Genomic DNA, 20,511 nt, shown 5'->3' with positions numbered 1-20,511 from the left:
AAAAAGAGAAGGTAACTTGAACTAAAAACACCAGAGAGATAAAGAAAAAAAAATAAAAAAATATTCAAAATGAAAATGAATTTTTAATTTTATTGCATGTTTATTGCTTGTTTTCCATTACGAAGAATTAATATTAACTGCGCACGTTTCTCTTTCAGCAAGCCGTTTTACTCTTCAAAGTATATAAAAGAAATCCTTTTCTCCACCACATCCTTATCACACGGTTTGAAAAAATTGACTTTTAATCATATTTTTCTACGAATAAAAGAAACAAAAGAAGAATCCAACTTCTCATTTCTTTTCCCCCACGATTCAATGAGACAAAAATTATTATCCAATTCTTTTCCTAGAAAACAATTAATATAATTTATTAAATGTAATAATAAATTAGAATAAATAAAAATTATCAATAAATCTGTAATTGGAGTACTAAATTTTCATTCACTATGTCAATTAATGTGAGAACGTAAATTTGAAGACATCTTTATTTCTCAATATTCCGACATTGATTAATTGCGCACTCTTGTCAGTTACAAATTCCCATCGTTAAATACTTGAACCTATAAACAAAATAAATAACAATTAATCAAAATAGAGAAACTAAAAATTATATTAAGTATGTTTTCTTAGAGTAAAAAAAAATTTTTTCTTACTCGTAATTTCTTTGTCAACATTTTCTATTCTTCTAAGGTTAATTTTAAATTTAAAAAAAAATTTTCAATAAAACAATGTTTCCATGAGAAGCCTACATATAGAGTTAAAAATAAGAGAAAAAAATATACCTATTTATTACTATAAACAATAATTAAACATTAAAACTAACCTCAAAATAAAATTCCAAGACAATATTTATCCTAATTAATTTTCCGAACTGGTGTCGCTCGTTCCCTTATGGTATGTGTCAAATTTATTATGACTTGACGTATGGTTGGAATTTTTAACCTAAAAAATAAAAACAATTTCAATATACCTTTAATATTAATTTGTGTGATTATCAAGATTTATATTGATAAACATAAATTTCAATAAATTTTTTTTTAATATTGTTATTTATAATTAATAAATTAATTATTTGTTATTTACTATATGTTATTATATATATTTATAATATTAAAAGTAAAACTAAAACTAACCTCAATGCACAATTTAATTTTCTTCTTCTTCTTACTGTCATATTTTGCACCTATAATTTAAACCTGAAAAAAAAATTAATTCGCATTAAAATAATTAAACTATTTATTTACTTATTTATTTATTCATTAAAAAACAATACTTATCTTAATTAATTATACAACACGTTTGTATATTCCATTCTGCACAGATTATCGTAAACAAAACAAAACTGCTTTACCAACAAATTCTTTATTTTGAAATTTGACACAACTATAGGTAATTTCACTTTCTGCATTATCGACTCGTGGTACGAGTTACCGAAAATATGCTTGAAATAGTTTGTACATCACCACGGCGCTAGTAGTACAAGCGCGCACTGGTGGGGACGCTCGAAGTGGTGGGGACACGGGTATATAAGCAGGCGCCCGAGACGAGACTGGCACTTCATGCTCAACTGTGTTACAGGTAAGCAATAGTACCAAAGCCTTGTTAAGGCAGACGAACTTAAGCTGTATTACAGCAAAGCCTTGTTAAGGCAGACGAACTTAAGCTGTATTACAGCAAAGCCTTATTAAGGCAAACGGACGTAAAGCTGTATTACAGCAAAGCCTTATTAAGGCAAACGGACGTAAAGCTGTATTACAGCAAAGCCTTATTAAGGCAAACGGACGTAAAGCTGTATTACAGCAAAGCCTTTTTAAGGCAGACGGACGTAAAGCTGTATTACAGCAAAGCCTTTTTAAGGCAGACGGACGTAAAGCTGTATTACAGCAAAGCCTTTTTAAGGCAGACGGGCGTAAAGCTGTATTACAGCAAAGCCTTATTAAGGCAAAACGGACGTAAAGCTGTATTACGGCAAAGCCTTATTAAGGCAAACGGACGTAAAGCTGTATTACAGCAAAGCCTTATTAAGGCAAACGGACGTAAAGCTGTATTACAGCAAAGCCTTATTAAGGCAGACGGACGTAAAGCTGTATTACAGCAAAGCCTTTTTAAGGCAGACGGACGTAAAGCTGTATTACAGCAAAGCCTTTTTAAGGCAGACGGGCGTAAAGCTGTATTACAGCAAAGCCTTATTAAGGCAGACGGACGTAAAGCTGTTTTACAGCAAAGCCTTATTAAGGCAGACGGACGTAAAGCTGTATTACAGCAAAGCCTTATTAAGGCAAAACGGACGTAAAGCTGTAATACGGCAAAGCCTTATTAAGGCAAACGGACGTAAAGCTGTATTACAGCAAAGCCTTATTAAGGCAAACGGACGTAAAGCTGTATTACAGCAAAGCCTTATTAAGGCAGACGGACGTAAAGCTGTATTACAGCAAAGCCTTTTTAAGGCAGACGGACGTAAAGCTGTATTACAGCAAAGCCTTTTTAAGGCAGACGGACGTAAAGCTGTATTACGGCAAAGCCTTATTAAGGCAAAACGGACGTTTTTTTTATTCGACAGTTTATTAAATAATCGTTGATAAAATAAGTCCCCGAGTGCAGTCCCATGGCATCGTTATTTGCTTTGCTTTTTGTAACTTGACTATTAAAAGAATTAATTTTAGAAACTTTATAAATTATTTATTCTCTACATTATATTATGCAGACTTTTTTCAAATTTCTATCAAAACTATAATTATTTTAATGAAAATTTTGTTAAATAATTCATCTTTTTGAAAATGATTTTCTCAAATAATTGATTATTTTCTAATTTCAAGACAATATAATTGAATTTCAAAGATTTTTTTTAAACTACTAATTGAATTTCGTTTTAAAGAATTTTATTATAATTTTTGTAAATAGTTGCTTGATCTCTAATAATTTGTGAATTTAATGTAATGGAAATTCTAAAATATATATATATATATATATTAACACAAGTAGTAGCTTGTAGTTGCTAAAATTTTAAAAAAATACCCAAATAGCCTAATTACAAAACCCAACGCAAAACGATGCTATTAGATTGCACCCTTATTATTTTGTCTTTTTAACAAATTTTTTTTAACAGAAATTCATGTACCAGTATCTACTGTATTGACATAATGAAGAGAAAACAACAATTGAGTTTAAAATGTTTGTGTTTAAAAGTTGTTTTTTGAAAAAATTTTATTTACATTTAAAATTAATAATTGTAATTTATTTGTTTATTCTTTATTTTTTCAGCAACAAATGAATCTCGTGAAGGACATTCTACCAGATTTTTCTACGGTAACTTACAGACACAAAAATCTGACGAAAATTTGACATTTTCTTCATCGTCATCAACTCCAAAGACAGAAGAGGCAGAACATCGAAAAGCAGAGAAAAAAACTTTTCGCTCGAGTGGAATATTCAGATTAAAATGTAAGTTTTTTAAAATTATTTTCTTCAAGTATTTGATTTAAATTGAGGAATTTTTAAATTTTAATTCTTTTGTTTCTTTTTAATTTTCAGCACCAACTAGATCTCGCGAAGAAATGTCTACCAGTTCAATTGGAAAGACTGAAAATGTGAAAGCTGGAATTCCGGAGAAACAATCTTTTACTTCCAGTGAAAGATTGAGTTTAAAATGTTAGTGTTTAACAGATGTATTTTAAAAATATTTTTATTTATATGTAAAGTTAACAATTGTAATTTATTTGTTTATTCTCTATTTTTTCAGCAACAAATGAATCTCGTGAAGGACATTCAACCAGATTCTTCTACGGAAACTCACAGACAAAAAAATCTGACGAAAATTTGACAGTTTCTCAATCACCAACAACTTCAATGACTGAGCAGGCTGAACCTCGAAAAGCAGAAAAGAAAACTTTTCGCTCGAGTGGAATATTCAGATTAAAATGTAAGTTTTTTAAAATTATTTTCTTCAAATATTTGATTTAAATTGAGGAATTTTTAAATTTTAATTCTTTTGTTTCTTTTTAATTTTCAGCACCAACTAGATCTCGCGAAGAAATGTCTACCAGTTCAATTGGAAAGACTGAAAATGTGAAAGCTGGAATTCCGGAGAAACAATCTTTTACTTCCAGTGAAAGATTGAGTTTAAAATGTTAGTGTTTAACAGATGAATTTAAAAAATTTTTTTATTTACATTTAAAATTAACAATTGTAATTTATTTGTTTATTCTCTATTTTTTCAGCAACAAATGAATCTCGTGAAGGACATTCTACCAGATTCTTCTACGGTAACTCACAGCCACAAAAATCTGACGAAAATTTGACATTTTCTTCATCGTCATCAACTTCAATGACTGAGCAGGCTGAACCTCGAAAAGCAGAGAAGAAAACTTTTCGCTCGAGTGGAATATTCAGATTAAAATGTAAGTTTTTTTAAAATTATTTTCTTCAAGTATTTGATTTAAATTAAGGAATTTTTTAATTTTAATTCTTTTGTTTCTTTTTAATTTTCAGCACCAACTAGATTTCGCGAAGAAATGTCTACCAGTTCAATTGGAAAGGCTGAAAATGTGAAATCTGGAATTCCGGAGAAACAATCATTTACTTCCAGTGAAAGATTGAGTTTAAAATGTTAGTGTTTAACAGATGAATTTAAAAAATTTTTTTATTTACATTTAAAATTAACAATTGTAATTTATTTGTTTATTCTCTATTTTTTCAGCAACAAATGAATCTCGTGAAGGACATTCTACCAGATTCTTCTACGGTAACTCACAGCCACAAAAATCTGACGAAAATTTGACATTTTCTTCATCGTCATCAACTTCAATGACTGAGCAGGCTGAACCTCGAAAAGCAGAGAAGAAAACTTTTCGCTCGAGTGGTATATTCAGATTAAAATGTAAGTTTTTTAAAATTATTTTCTTCAAGTATTTGATTTAAATTAAGGAATTTTTAATTTTAATTCTTTTGTTTCTTTTTAATTTTCAGCACCAACTAGATCTCGCGAAGAAGTGTGTGTCAGTTCGATTGGAAAGACTGAAGATCTAAAATCTGGAATTCCGGAGAAACAATTTTTCTCTTCTAGTGAAAGATTGAGTTTAAAATGTAAGTTTTTTAAAATTATTTTCTTCTAGTATTTGATTTAAATTAAGGAACTTTTTAATTTTAATTCTTTTGTTTCTTTTTAATTTTCAGCACCAACTAGATCTCGCGAAGAAATGTCTATCAGTTCAATTGGAAAGACTGAAAAGCAAATTTTGTCTTCGAGTAAAGGACCGGAAAAAAAAATTTCATTTCATAGTCAAAGATTAAGTTTGAAATGTAACCCTGCTGGAAGTAAAGAGATACAAAGAGATTAAAAAAAGGGGATAAAAAAAGATTAGAAAATATAATAGTTTGGAGATGCAAAATGGATACTTAAAAGAGATACAATTTTTTTATCTCTTTCTATAACTTTATATTTATATATCTTTTTATCCCTTCTAATCTCTTTATATACAGTTTTAGATATAGAAATATATAGAAAAAAATATATAGAAAGAGATAAAAAATTGGGGATGCAAAGTGGTGAATTAAAGAAGATAGAACTTTTTAATCTCTTTCTATTCATACATTTCTGTCTTCCTCTATCCATTTTCACATCCTTTCTAATCCAAAGGAAAGTAAAAAAGGAGATACCCCTTATAGAAGAAATCGATTAATTTCAATTAAAAACTTTCTCTATTGTTGTTAATTGAGTTTCTTAATCGGCGTGTTGTTTTAATTCATTACGATTAACTATAAAAAATTTGCAAGTAAATCTTTAATACATTTTTAGAAAAGTTTCGATGCTTTGTGAGTTTAAAACTAATTTTGGTTGTCTATTACTGATAAACATTTATTGGTTAAATATATTTACAATAAACTATAAAAATATGGAAGTTATAAACTCAAACAAAAACGTACAATCGCACAGTGCATAACACACGCTTTCTGATCTACGGATCTACTGACCCGACGCCATGACACATAACAGCTGGGAAGATCGACGCATGCGCGTATAAGTTTATGAGTATGTATATAGAAAGGGATATACTATAGTAGATTAGAAGAGATAATCTTATTATATCTCCTCAAATCCCCATATTCTTAACTATCCCTATCTCTTCTAAATAAAGTAATAGGAGATAGAATATGGGATTGAAAGAAGATTAAAAGAATAACATTCGGAAAAGAAGAATGATAAAAAGAAATAAAAAAGGTTTATAGTTTTGCAGTCTCGCATTTCTATCTTTTTCTATCTCAATAATGGGAATAATGGTAATAAATAAGTGTTAATAAGATCCTACATAAAAAGCGATGGAAGGGTATAAATAGGATATCAATAGTTATTAAGAATAGGTTATAAATGTGGAGAAAGAAGAGTATCAAGAACTTCTGTCATAAAAAGAGATAGAAGTTTATAGACAGGTTATTAAAAGGTATTGAGAATAGGTTATTAATAGGTATAAAGAATAGTCCCTGTTTAAAAAAATTATTAAAATGGATAGGATTTGATAGAATTTTCTTCCTTCACTCCTTGAAATTCGAATCCAATTTAATCAAATATTGAAAATCCAATCCACTTCTATCCAAAGTAGAAAATTAAATCCATTCCTATCATAAGTTTTGATGTATTATCTATCAAAGTTAATAATATACTAAAATTCAATATTTTACTATCAAGAGTTTGGATACGAATTCTATCAAATTCTATTAGTCGAAAAATCTTATAATTTTCTATCCATGAGTTTTGATTGAATACCTATCAAATTCTTTCCAAATGAAAATCTAATATTTCTCTATCCAAGATTTGGATACAAATTCTATCAAATTCTATGAGTCGAAAATTCTTATAGTTTTCTATCCATGAGTTTTGATTGAAGACCTATCAAATTCTTTCCAAATGAAAATCTAATATTTCTCTATCCAAGATTTGGATACAAATTCTATCAAATTCTATGAGTCGAAAATTCTTATAGTTTTCTATCCATGAGTTTTGATTGAAGACCTATCAAATTCTTTCCAAATGAAAATCTAATATTTCTCTATCCAAGGTTTGAATACAAATTCTATCAAATTCTATGAGTCGAAAATTCTTATAGTTTTCTATCCATGAGTTTTGATTGAATATCTATCAAATTCTTTCCAAATGAAAATCTAATATTTCTCTATCCAAGATTTGGATACGAATTCTATCAAATTCTATGAGTCGAAAATTCTTATAGTTTTCTATCCATGAGTTTTGATTGAAGACCTATCAAATTCTTTCCAAATGAAAATCTAATATTTCTCTATCCAAGATTTGGATACAAATTCTATCAAATTCTATGAGTCGAAAATTCTTATAGTTTTCTATCCATGAGTTTTGATTGAAGACCTATCAAATTCTTTCCAAATGAAAATCTAATATTTCTCTATCCAAGGTTTGAATACAAATTCTATCAAATTCTATGAGTCGAAAATTCTGATAGTTTTCTATCCATGAGTTTTGATTGAATATCTATCAAATTCTTTCCAAATGAAAATCTAATATTTCTCTATCCAAGATTTGGATACGAATTCTATCAAATTCTATGAGTCGAAAATTCTTATAGTTTTCTATCCATGAGTTTTGATTGAATACCTATCAAATTCTTTCCAAATGAAAATCTAATATTTCTCTATCCAAGATTTGGATACAAATTCTATCAAATTCTATGAGTTTAAAATTCTTATAGTTTTCTATCCATGAGTTTGGATTGAAGACCTATCAAATTCTTTCCAAATGAAAATCTAATATTTCTCTATCCAAGGTTTGGATACAAATTCTATCAAATTCTATTAGTCGAAAATTCTTATAGTTTTTTATCCATGAGTTTGGATTGAAGACCTATCAAATTCTTTCCAAATGAAAATCTAATATTTCTCTATCCAAGGTTTGGATACAAATTCTATCAAATTCTATTAGTCGAAAATTCTTATAGTTTTTTATCCATGAGTTTGGATTGAAGACCTATCAAATTCTTTCCAAATGAAAATCTAATATTTCTCTATCCAAGATTTGGATACAAATTCTATTAAATTCTATGAGTCTAAAAATCTTATAATTTTCTATCCATGAGTTTTGATTGAATACCTATATCAAATTCTTTCAACACGAAAATCTAATATTTCTCTATCAATGATTTGGATACAGTTTTTATCAAATCCTATTATTTAAAACGTCTTATAACTTTCTATCTATGAGTTTTGATAAAATACCTATTAATTTCCTTCCACATGGAATTTCCCTTTATTACTCTATCAAAAATTCTATTGTTCGAAAAATGTCCTAATTTTCTATTTATGAGTTATTATTAACCTTCCGTTGACACACTTCCTTTTATTTCACTGTTGACACTATGCTGGTCAATTTGACTATCATTATGACATTTGATAACACTTAGACAAAAAAAATATTAAAAATATATTTATAATAAAAATACTATATTTTAATTTTAAACTATCCTTAGTAGGATCGTTTTATATTAATATAAATTTTTAAAACAAAAGTTGATTTATAAATTGTTGATATACAGAAATTGTTAAAATATAAACATCATTCGGGTTGTTAAATGTTAAAAATGAAAATTATATTCAAGTTTTAAGATAATGAAAGGAAAAATACAGTGTTTTTTAATAATAAAACTTTAATTAAACAAAATTTTTTAAAATTATTTTTATACATTTTAATTACACACTGTGTCAAATTTTGTTGATTAAAAAATGTTACAATTTTCAATTCATGATGTTTCTATCAAATTCTATGAGTTTAAAAATCTTATCATTTTCTATCCTTGCGTTTGGATTGAAGACCTATCAAATTCTTTCCAAATGAGAATCCATTATTTTTCTATAAAAGATTTTGATACAAATTCTACCAAATTCTATTGATTGAAAAATCTTATAATTCTCTATTCATGAGTTATATTAAATATTTATGAAATCTTGTGTTCTTGAAGATCTATTATTTTTCATTATCTACATAACTATATATTTATATCAGAAAAATGAACTGAAATATTCAATTGTCTAATGCTTTTGATTGTAATTTTATTTACATAAATTTTATGAAACATTATTAAGAAATGGAAACGCACAAACATAACTTTTTTCTTTTACTTCTACTAACATCAATTTTTCTTTTATTTCATAAATAGGAATAACAATTACTTGTTTGCCTTTTTTGACAGGCAGCAAATGATTAACACTAAATGAGACCTGTCGATCAGTTTCCATACACATTTTTCTAGCATTAACGAGAACAGATGTTTCTGTTTCATAAATAAAACGTGTAATTTGGACAATAGAATTATTTTTTAACTTCACAATTGTGTCGTTGGTCTTTTTTGCTCGGGTATAATCAGTTCCGCAATATATTGAACCTTTATAAATACAGCGTGAATAAAAACATTCGTTTGAGCTTGGTCCTAAGAGTATTACATCTGCATCAGCAGTTACTCTTCGTACAGATTGTGTACATTGCTTTTTAAAAAAAAGAGTTTTACAAAATTCCGCAGCTGATTCAGATTGTGTTGTTTGTTTCCATAGGCATTTAAAGGAATTTCTTTGAAGAATTCGGTGGGCAATTTGATCATAAATACCTTTTGGACCAGTTACCTGCTTCTTTAAATAAAAAATTCCATTTTCGAATGGGAACGCTGATGTGGCCCATAGGGGTCCTGACATTTGAACAGATTGGACTAAATGAAGAAGTGTGTGAACATTAAATGTCATATTGCCTATGCCATACAATAATTCGAATTCTCCAACAAATTTCAAGAGGTCGTATTCACATTGTTGTAACTCTGCCGAAGTTATCGATTTTTGAAGAAGAACGAATATTGATTGTACCAACAATGAAGTATGTTTAATAATGTTAATACCTGTTTTTTTATCTGTTTGAGAGTCATTGTCTGGCAAAACGCATTCTAAACACGGTAGACAATAGAATAACAACCATGCTTGCCATTCAGAAGCCTTCCATTTTGCTTTAGCTGAAAAAGACCTAGGTAAACGGTGGATTTCATGAGATGGTGTTATATTAGAAAGTATTTCGTTTAATTTTTGACGTTGGTTCTTAGTAAAGTGCCAAGAAGAAGTACTTTCAGTCCATATTTGAAACAGTTGTTTAACAACACCAATTAAGACACCATGCATATATTCGCAGGGAAATCCCCAGACCATATTGAATGTCATTAACGTCATTAAACTGCTTATACCCTTCACTCCATTTATCCATTTTCCTGATTTTAAAGCTTCATTTGCGTCGGCAGTATGAGTTTCATTTGTTCTAACAGAGTCATCTTCTTCTTTCAAAATCGGATATCGTACACAGTTTTCTTCGTGCATTCCCATTGCGTAACACCAACTGCAACTACAATATCCATTAAATTGAACTCGATTTTGAATCACAGGACGAGCAACAGAGTCCACACAACACAATAGAGGTACAACTTTTATTTTAATATCTTGACCGTTCAAGTTCTTACAATGAAAACCTTCATGCATTAAAGGCAGTGTCTGATCTACAAATTTGTGCATGAAATATTGCATTTGTATTGGTGAAGGTTCTCGGCTATCTATACTTAATGCACAGAGAAGTGGATACTTAAATCTAATTTCAGGTGGAAGTTCATTTATATAACATTGCAAGGGCCAAAAGGATTTTTTAGAGCTGTGAAAAATTGGAGCACCATCAGTATTAAAGCATAATGTGATTGTAAATGAGGAAGTAATGTCTTGATCATCTGAAAGATTAATCAACTTTTTATACAACTTACCATCATAAACATCACGTATTACATTTAAGCCATCATTACATTTTTTTCGAATTTCTGTAGAATATTCCAAAAATGCCTTCTTGACATCTAAGTTTTTAAACAATAATTTCAATTGATATTCTAAGTCAATTGAGATAAAGTAGTTTGTTGATGACATTTTTAATTTGAAGCTCTGACTACACTTTTTGCAAGTAACTACTGTATTTTTAAATTCTTTTTTCGATGTACATGGAAACAAACATATACAACAAGTTGGACAGTAAAAATTGTACTTAATAACGCTGTCAGGAGCATCACATAATTGAGAAAACATGTATTTTGATAAACGCCATTCTTTAAATTCCGGCCCAGCTAAAACCTTTACCAAGTCAAGTAAAGCCATTCTAGCTGTATCAGACAGCGAGAAGCGTAAACAAAATCCTAATATCATGAAAAGAACATCAGAAACACAAAGTGCAGCTTTTGGAAACATAATTTCTGTTCCAAAATTGATAAGCTTAGAAAAGCCAATATCCGTTTCTTCCTTAAATTCAATTGGTTGCTCCGTATCTAATTCATCTACGCTGTCAGTGTCAGAATCTTGAAGACTTGACTCATTTCCAGAGGAAAAAGAATCGTCTGAATCTACAAAAATCGAACGGTGTAACTGATCGTTCGATTTTCCTTCTTCATTACATGTTTCCAGAATTCTTTGTTGCTCATTTATGAAGATAGAATCGTGTGCAGTATGCGATTCAGTTGCTCTATTATTTTCTTCAGTTATTACATCCGATTGTTCAGTTTCATTTGGAGAAGAAGGACCTAGTTAAAAAGTAAAAATAAATTTTATATTTTATGGTTTACTTCAACATTTTCATTTACAAGTAGCACTAAATATGGCCATGTATCATTAAGTCAAGCGTTATCATATATAATGTTATGTCAATATTGACTCAATATTGTTACACTGTAAAGATTGTGCTATTTGAGTTAATTTAAATTATTACAATATCCATATTTTATGTATCAGTTGAGAAATAAAAAAGAATACCGTAAAGTAGGTCATCATAGCAATAAGCATCTTGTGATCGCTGATTCCATCGAATACGTGTTTGTGTACTGACTTCATTTGGATTGTAATTTGGATCTAAATATTGTTTGTACCTTTTACGCTTCTTTAACTCCTTGTTTTGTTCAGTCATTTCTGAAATAGAAATAAATTTTAAATTACTTTCAATTTTCTTTTTTTTTTGAAGGCAATATTGCCGCAATGTTGTCCTCCAAGCGTAGCAATGTAACACTGCAATATTTCTACTAGCTTAAAATCTCTCACCTTTGCAACATTTTAAGGCAAGGATACCCTAATATTACACGGTAACCTTTCGGCAACATTATAATTATTTTTGCAAACTAACTCTAACACCATGCGACAACATCACAGCAATATTGACACAACATTACTAAGCTGCATCTACATAGCGAAAAAAAAGTGATACATGGCAATTTTTCGCGTCTGCGTCTGTCGTTTCTCACTTTTTTTCTTTATGTAGATACGGCTCTAAGTATCCAACATTGCGGCAATGTTTCCGCAAGGTTACGTTATTTCTGGGTGTAAGCATTAAAAACCGTTACAGATTAAATATTTTATTTAAAACAAATAAAGTAATGTTTATTTGAAGTAGATGTACTTATTAGTCTTAAATTAAAGAAATTATTAGCACTCAGTAAACAGTATATATTATATGTATATGTACACCGAGAGAAAAATTTTATTTAAACCAAATATATTTCATTTGAGTTAAATAAACGTATATTTGTCTACGAACAAACTAGACTTTTTATTTGTTTTAAATAACAATTTTATTCGACATAAATAAAACATACATTTGAGCTAAATAAAATTTATTTGAAAGAAATAAAAAGTCTAGTTAGTTTGGGCAACTAGTTTATTTGGATAAATTGGACACCTGCATATATATAATTGCATTAGTGTACTAATGCAAACAGTGAGAATAGTTAATATATTTAAGTAAAGTCCAGAATTTTTCTCGTTTTAAGTGAAAATATTTTAATTAGTAAAAAGGGTCAGGTTTTTATGTGAGTTCAGCCAGATAAAACTTTTATTTAGAAGCTAAATATATTCTATTTGAGTTAAATAGACATATACTTGTCTCAGAACCAAGTAGACTTTTTATTTGTCTTAAATAAAAAGTTTATTCGACATAAATAAAACATATGTTTGAGATAAATAAAAGATCTATAGTTAATTCTGGGCCAAATATACGTATTCTCTGGGTGTTCTTCAATATTTTAGTCCCGTATTTAAGAATTTTGTTGGAAAACATTGGCATTTATTAAAATCAAAAATCTATTTTAATTTTATTTGCTCTAAATATGAAATATATTTGACGAAAAAATAAAATTTATTCGACTCAAATAAAAATGTGTTTATTTAAAAGAAATATATTAGACCTGTGCAAAATAATTCGAACCGAACAGTTCGAATACACGGGTAATAATCGAGTTCTCGCGAAAAATTTAATTAAAGTTTATAAAAATCCCGTTTAAATTCTTTTGTAGAATATCTTTAAACTTTTTTAAAATAATGGAGTTTCTTTAATAGTTATAATTAAAAATTTTGAAAGTAATTGAATTACACAAAGATTTTTTTCAACTTTTTAAAATAATCGTGTCTGTTAATAATTTTAAATATTTGATTTTTAAAGTTTATTAAAATTGTATTGAAAATAATTGAATTCTTCCGGAGAATTTTAAATATTTATTTTTTTAAAAGTTTTTCTATTCATTTTATCATTTTTTATGTTTATTTTTTATAATATATAAAATATATGACAAAATAAACAAAAATTGTAAATCAAATATAAATTAAATAATTTAAATAAAAAAATATCTGTATAAAAATTACAATTCGGAACTTTTCGGCCCTGAATTTCATATTTGGAGCAAATAAAATAGATGTTTGATAGGGTAACTGCACCAATTGCCGAGGGTGCTCCAATTGTCGAGGATAATAATTTTTTTTTTTAGATAAATAGTATAATATATAATATTTAAGAACAAAAAAAATTTCTAAATAATCTTTGTATTTTCAACTGTATATTTATATATACAAATTTCGTAGCGATTCTACTAAAATAATTATTTAATTAATATTATAATTCACTGCTGTGAAATTTACATGAATCTCCATTTTCTTAATACTTCTGGTTGATTAAAACAGATTTTTAGAAATGCAAATTAAACGTATTTATAATGACTTTTTGTGTACAAAATTATTATTATAATTTTGTACACGAACTAAATTAATTTTGTATGCATGTTTTTTTGTTAAAAAAAAATATTTAATATTTTTTAAAAGCAAATCATCGGTATTTGGTTCCTTTTTTTTGACAGTTCCATTTTTCGAGGTAATGACTCGAAAATTGGTGTAGTCACTTTTTTCGCTGATGCACCATTTACACTGGTTTACAGTGAAATTGTCAATAAATATTAGTTTACATCCTTTAAATAAAATATTTTTTATAAAATAATTTTTTAAAATATACGTTTTTATTTAAAGTAACTAACTTTTTTCTCTGGATGTATGAAAAACTTTGTTAACCATATAAACCATTGTACGGTCCAGAGACAACTTTTTACTGCTGTCTTTCCTTATTTTTATTATCCCTAAATAGGCAGACTTAAGAGGAAAAGAAAACAAACAATAAAAATCGGTGCGTAATAGACCCTTACGGACCCCCCGTAGAATGGAATCAGTCTATTCAACGTTGCCTGGATAGTATTTTAACATAAGTGCTGTCCGGAAAATAATTTCTATAGATATTTGCTCGAACAGAAAGTATATCAATATAAAATACAAACTTTAAGAGTACAAGCATTTTGTTAGTTATTTCTCTACAGAGAAAAAAGTTAGTTATATTTTAGACAAAAATGAATTTTTTTAAACAATTTGTTACAAATAAATATTTTATTTAGAAAAAAAACTATTATTTATTTAAAATAGACGTACTTGTTAGTTTTAAATAAAAACAATTATTAGTATTTATAAAATAAATGTTTGTTTGATTTAAAATTGGACACATGCGTATAATGCAAACAGTGAAATGTTTTAATTTAAGAATTGAGGGTCCACGTGCAATAAGGGGATACGCATGGAAGTGAAAGTCCCCGCGTATAACGATTCTGCGGCTGTGCGAGAGGACAACGAATAGCCTGCGCGTCCCCTAATTGCACGTGAACCCTCAATTTGACTCGTATAAAGATGTAATAAAGAATAGTTAATAGTTTCTTAAAACGTTTTAAAATGTTTTATCTTCTAAAATAACGCATTGAAAACGTTTCATCTTATCTAAAAACGTTTTTAGAATATGAATCAGTTATATACACCCAGAGAAAAATGTTATTTAAACCAAATATATTTTATTTGAGTTAAATAAACGTATATTTGTCTCAGAACTTACTAGACTTTTTATTTATTTTAAATAAATATTTTATTCAACATAAATGAAACATTTTGAGCCAAATAAAACTTATTTGAAACAAATAAAGAGTCTAGTTAACACAGCACGCGTAGTTTTAATACAAATATTTTTAAAAAATGATTAAATACTTTACGATAAGATTTAAAAATTTTTTAAATAAATTTTCATTTTTAACAATGTATGTATGGATAATTTTTTTTCAAAATTTTTTGTAAGAAACTAGCACTATATTAACAATTTTTAAGCCTTGTCCGATCGTGGGTAAACGATGGGATCTATTTATTTTGAAATTTTTCATTTTTATATACGCAGTGGTGGCCAAATGACTAACTTGCCATTTGACCAAATCACACAAATTTTTCAGAGCAAATGTGTTTTCAGACTGAGTCTCTCCAAACTTAACCTTCTTTCTGTGTAAAATTGAGATTTGGTCAAATGACAAGTTTGGCCTACCGTTTTCACTGTGTATATAAAATTTAAAAATTTAAAAATAAATAGATCCCATCGTTTGCCCACGATCGGACAAGGCTTAAAAATTGTTAATTTAGTGCTAGTTTCTTACAAAAAATTTTGAAAAAAATTGATCGATACATACATTGTTAAAAATGAAATTTTATTTAAAAAATTTAAAAATCTTATCGTAAATTATTTAAAAATTTTTAAAAATATTTTTATTAAAAACTACGCGTGAGAATAAAACTTTTCATTTTTAAAACGTCCAATTTGACAAATTTTTGACCGAGTTATAAGCATTAAAAAAAATGTACGTAAAAAATGTCATTTTTTAAAAATCTGTATCTCCTAAACCGCTTTATGAAAAAATTTAAAAAAAAATCAAGGTAGCTCATTTTAAAGAGTACTAAAAGAAAAAAAAAATGTTTAAAAAAAATTTGAGATGCAAAAGCAAAATAATTTCCGATTTGGCGTGGAATGCCCCATATATAAATATCCAAAAAACGATTTATCATTGCTTGAACCAAAGATTGTAACTTACTTACAGTAAAAGCCACTAAAAATAAGTGCTAATTTTTTCATTTAAATTTTCAAAAATGTTAAACTTACCTTTTACTTTATATCCAATTCATTAGATAATATAAAGACACTTAAAATCACTAGTCAACTATCATTTCGGGCACCAACTTTGCTAAGCTACTTCTTCTTGTTGCGAATCGCGACTACAGTCAGTAAGTGTCTAGATTCATCACCGTTCTGAAGAAAATTTTGGAAGTTGCTTAATCCTACAAACATTGTCCCTTTACATTGGGAAAGTACTACCAGGTAGATGGTAGATGAATTGCAACAGGTGCAGAACAAATGTTTAGCTGCTGGAAAGAACTTGAGATCTTCTTTCCGACCGGACCGCTACTTTCTAAATTTGAATCAGTTAAAAATAACTGATTTAGAAGTAAAAAGTCAGTAACTAATTCAAATAGTAATATTGTTACTGATAATTAATTAAAAATAACTGATGTTTCAGTAAATGGTTTTTTGGTTGATTCAATTAATCAGGTGTAACTAATTTTTCATTTCTTTCTTACCAGGGACCGTCACGGAAATCAAATTTTGATTTCGTTACGATATTTCAAAACAAAACGAAATTATCAATGTATTTTGATTTTGATTCGGTAACGAAACAAAATTTACTTCCTATTTTGATTCTGATATTGTAATGAAACAAAATTTACTTCCTATTTTGATTTTGATTCGATAACTAAACAAAATTCACTTTATATTTTGATTCTGATACTGTGACGATACAAAATTTACTTCCTATTTTGATTCTGATACTGTAACGAAACAAAATTTACTTCCTATTTTGATTTCAATACTGTAACGAAACAAAATTTACTTCCTATTTTGATTCTGATACTGCAACGAAACAAAATTTACTTCCTATTTTGATTCTGATACTGTAATACTGTAATTCGGTTTTCTTATAGACACAGAAGTCGATTCGAATTCTACTTCAGATTTGGTATGTAAAAACGATATTATCTTCTGATATATTTGACATTTGCAACAAAATTTAGGTATTTTAGATATGCGTGTTAATGTTGCGTGTAAACTAAACTTGCTCAATAATTTAATGAGTACTTAACTCATGCACAGCATGCACAGTAATACTGTGTGTACTTTAGACATGCGCAGTAATGTTCAATGAGACTTATACATGCGCAGTAGTATTTTATCAAAATTAAAACAAAAAAGAATTTTGATTTTGATATTGGAATTAAAACTAAATAGAGTGGAATATTGATTTTGATATTGGAATCAAAACTAAATAGAGTGGAATTTTGATTTTGATACTGATGGAATCAAAACTAAATAGAGTGGAATTTTGATTTTGATATTGGAATCAGAACATAAACATAATTTATTTTTGATTCGGTTATCTGAATCAAAACTTAATAGAGAATAATTTTGATTCTGATACCCATATCCGAATCAAAACAAAAGTATTTTTTAATTTTGTTTTGATTCCGTGACGGTCCCTGTTTCTTACTGGAAATCAGTTATTTCTTAACTGGAAATCAGTTATTTTCAACTAATTCAGAAGCAAAAAGTTAGTCACTGATTGTCAGTTAAAACCATGTTTTTTAACTGATTCAAATTAAGAGAGTAAATTAAGCAGTGAGCGGACTAAAGGTTCTCACTGCTACCTGACTGGTATGATACCTTGCGACCGCGCGCTCGGCGAATTCTTTCCATCTGTCAATTACACACTACACATAGAAGGAATTTTAATGTAAAGAATCGAGTTTTAATTAAACAGGTACATCCAGAGAAAAGGTATATTTGGCTCAGAACCAACTAAACTTTTTATTTTTTTCAAATAAATTTTTTGCTTTAAAAAATGTTATTTGGCTCTAATGAGCCAAGTTCTGAGATAAATAAACGTTTATTTAACGCAAATATGTAATATATTTAGTTTAAATAACATTTTTCTCTTGGTGTACTAAAGATTACAATTTATGCATATTCACCTTCTTGTTTCTATATAAGTAATAACTTATTTTTGCTTCCTCACAGAAGAAGTATTGTAATACCAAAATTTTTCGAGATCGATTTTTTGACCTATCGTTATGTATTTAAATTATTTTCAACCGTAGATTGGAACAATGCAATATTGCATCACAAAATATAAGGAAAATACTAAAATAAAATGCATTACATTTACCATTTCCAATTAATTAACTTGGGAAAAAAGTACTTTGCATTTATGGTAAAAACGCTTTTTAGTCGATCCTCTCACACAGAGTTGGGATCTAACACAAACAATTCATATATCCGCTTCGGCCTACACGAAAAAGTTGGCTCATATAAAAGGAAATGTTTTTATATAAACCAATCGGCTTTTTAATATTGCATGTTAAAAAAATTGACTGTCTCACAACTGGAAGTGTCTCACAACTGAAGACACTCCAGAATGAGAGTACTTTGAGATAGATTAACCTTCGGAGAACACACCTCTTTTTTAGGTCATTTTTCAATGCTCAACCAATTTTGAACTGTTCATCTGCTTAACCTAAGGACTTTTTGAAAATATAGTTTAAACTCTATAAAATAAGTCTGTGTACTTTAAAATCCTTATAAAAAATATTAAACAATAGATAAAACGAGGGGGAATTTACTCAGGGAGTCAAGTGTACACTCTCCTGGTAATACTTGGTAATACTTGGTAATAGGTAATACCTAATAATACTTAGTAATGCCTGGTCATACGTACATTCTTTAAAAAACTGAAAAAATTTATTAGAATAAACATTTACATTTGTTATAAACAAATGATTCACTTATTAAACAAATAAATGGCTTATTTCTGCAAAAAGAAAAACTGTTTTTCTTGTTTTACGAGTTTAATGTCATGTAAAGCTCTACTTGATTATTGGTAACTAGATCACGCAATTATTCATGCAATTATTCTTAATAACAATGGTAATTATTAAATTCAAAATAATTTTTTAGCAAAATAGGCATAAATTACTTAAGTAAACATTTTGTTTGCAAAAAACAATTGTTTTATGAACAATGACCAAAGTTATCTATTTGTTAATTAATATTGTTTTCAACAATTTAAATAAATTGCATTATGCATATTATTATTTATCTGGTACACATACTAGACTAATTTAAATTGATTTCGATCATGTGCAATGGAAAAATAAAAAAATAAACATGATTTTTTCCAAAAATATTGTAAATTGTTAACTTTGAGTAACAAAAAAATATAAACAAATAAAAATTCAAAAATCGGTTTAGAGGAATCTGTTATAAATTTTATCTCCTTTAATTTAAATTTCATACTCGGAGACATTTAAAGAATATAATACAATTTTAATTTTTTTGTTAGGACGTGAAGAACATATTTCTTTATTAACATTTTATAAACAAATAATATAAAAAATTTTTAAAATTAAAGAAATATATTCAAATAGTGCAATTCAAGACGAAAATAATACATATTTTGATTTTTAAATCCGTCAACTGAAACTCAAAAAAAAAAAATTACTTGAAAATTCAAACCAATTCAAATGATATTTTTTTTATTTATGTTTTTAAAAAGAGACAATTCTCAATTAAATTATTATTGTCTTTTGTATGTACAAATTATTTAATTATTTATTTCACTGCGTTTCATTGTAGTTTTTATTTTAAATAAGATTTTTAAATAATTTTGTTGTAAATTCTACGTATAAGAAAGTGAAATTCAACGTGTTAAATTTTTGAATGCGGAAATATTTTAAAATAATAGGTAATACTTGGTAATAAGTGGTAATACTTGGTAATAATTGGTAATACTTGGTAATACTTAGTAATACTTAGTAATACTCGGTAACACTTGGTAATAATGATAATAAGTGGAACAGGGAGTCAAGTGTACACTATTTTTACTAGTAAATTCCCCTTCGGATAAAAAGCTTTTCGCAAAAAATCGTGGGGTCAAAATGACCCCATGTGTTCTCCGAGGGTTAATAAAATTTAACTACTTATATATTCTTTTGGGGTTTTTAATTTTTTTTAAAAAAAGTTTTTAAATATTAAAAATATGAAAAAATTTTGTTGAAAATGTAGAAGGAATAGGTGTTTATTTCGATATTTTAAAATGAGATGTAAGATGGTAAAATGCGGTATCTTAAACAAAAAGAAATGGTATTTTAACCAAATATATTTTATTTCAGTTAAATAACCGTATATTTGTTTGAGAACAAACTAGACTTTATTTGTTTCAA

General features: G+C 27.7%; 2 protein-coding genes and 1 long non-coding RNA gene across 6 annotated transcripts; 1 reads left to right on the top strand and 2 right to left on the bottom strand.

Annotated features, from left to right (window-relative positions):
* Nucleotides 1–70: 70 nt before the first annotated feature.
* On the bottom strand, nucleotides 71–1,334 carry LOC122505325. 3 transcript variants are annotated; one of them, XR_006301907.1, is made up of 4 exons: nucleotides 1,134–1,334; nucleotides 824–942; nucleotides 431–560; nucleotides 71–346 (listed from the first exon to the last, which is right to left on the bottom strand). It is a non-coding gene; the product is annotated as an uncharacterized LOC122505325 (long non-coding RNA). The 3 variants fall into 3 exon arrangements; XR_006301906.1 differs by having other exon boundaries at nucleotides 446–560; nucleotides 1,134–1,332; XR_006301905.1 differs by having other exon boundaries at nucleotides 71–560; nucleotides 1,134–1,323.
* A 125-nt stretch (nucleotides 1,335–1,459) lies between these two features.
* On the top strand, nucleotides 1,460–6,446 carry LOC122505324 (translation initiation factor IF-2-like). 2 transcript variants are annotated; one of them, XM_043616835.1, is made up of 10 exons: nucleotides 1,460–1,578; nucleotides 3,262–3,441; nucleotides 3,532–3,648; nucleotides 3,740–3,919; nucleotides 4,010–4,126; nucleotides 4,218–4,397; nucleotides 4,489–4,605; nucleotides 4,697–4,876; nucleotides 4,966–5,082; nucleotides 5,173–6,446. In XM_043616835.1, exons 1-10 carry the CDS (start codon nucleotides 1,560–1,562, stop codon nucleotides 5,334–5,336), a joined length of 1,371 nt encoding a protein of 456 aa, XP_043472770.1. In that variant the 5' UTR covers nucleotides 1,460–1,559; the 3' UTR covers nucleotides 5,337–6,446. The 2 variants fall into 2 exon arrangements, with proteins under 2 accessions (XP_043472770.1, XP_043472769.1); XM_043616834.1 differs by lacking the exon at nucleotides 1,460–1,578 and adding an exon at nucleotides 3,138–3,171.
* A 2,280-nt stretch (nucleotides 6,447–8,726) lies between these two features.
* On the bottom strand, nucleotides 8,727–16,573 carry LOC122505322. The gene is made up of 3 exons (XM_043616833.1): nucleotides 16,343–16,573; nucleotides 11,830–11,982; nucleotides 8,727–11,600 (listed from the first exon to the last, which is right to left on the bottom strand). Exons 2-3 carry the CDS (start codon nucleotides 11,978–11,980, stop codon nucleotides 9,085–9,087), a joined length of 2,667 nt encoding a protein of 888 aa, XP_043472768.1. The 5' UTR covers nucleotides 11,981–11,982; nucleotides 16,343–16,573; the 3' UTR covers nucleotides 8,727–9,084.
* Between the last annotated feature and the right edge of the window lie 3,938 nt (nucleotides 16,574–20,511).

This window comes from Leptopilina heterotoma, unplaced genomic scaffold, assembly GCF_015476425.1.
Source record: "Leptopilina heterotoma isolate Lh14 unplaced genomic scaffold, ASM1547642v1 Lhet_353, whole genome shotgun sequence".
NCBI lineage: Eukaryota > Metazoa > Arthropoda > Insecta > Hymenoptera > Figitidae > Leptopilina > Leptopilina heterotoma.
The sequence above is the reverse complement of the archived record's forward strand: the minus strand, read 5'-3'. Positions and strand labels throughout refer to the sequence as shown.

Bases quoted from the DNA above. Each gene is read 5' to 3' on its own strand.
- LOC122505324 (XM_043616834.1), top strand. From the start codon at position 3,141: ATGAAGAGAAAACAACAATTGAGTTTAAAAT. The intron at 3,442-3,531 runs GTAAGTTTTTTA...TTTAATTTTCAG, and splicing joins TGGAATATTCAGATTAAAAT to CACCAACTAGATCTCGCGAA. The intron at 5,083-5,172 runs GTAAGTTTTTTA...TTTAATTTTCAG, and splicing joins TGAAAGATTGAGTTTAAAAT to CACCAACTAGATCTCGCGAA.
- LOC122505322 (XM_043616833.1), bottom strand. From the start codon at position 11,980: ATGACTGAACAAAACAAGGAGTTAAAGAAGCGTAAAAGGTACAAACAA. The intron at 11,601-11,829 runs GTATTCTTTTTT...CTTTTTAACTAG, and splicing joins CTATGATGACCTACTTTACG to GTCCTTCTTCTCCAAATGAA.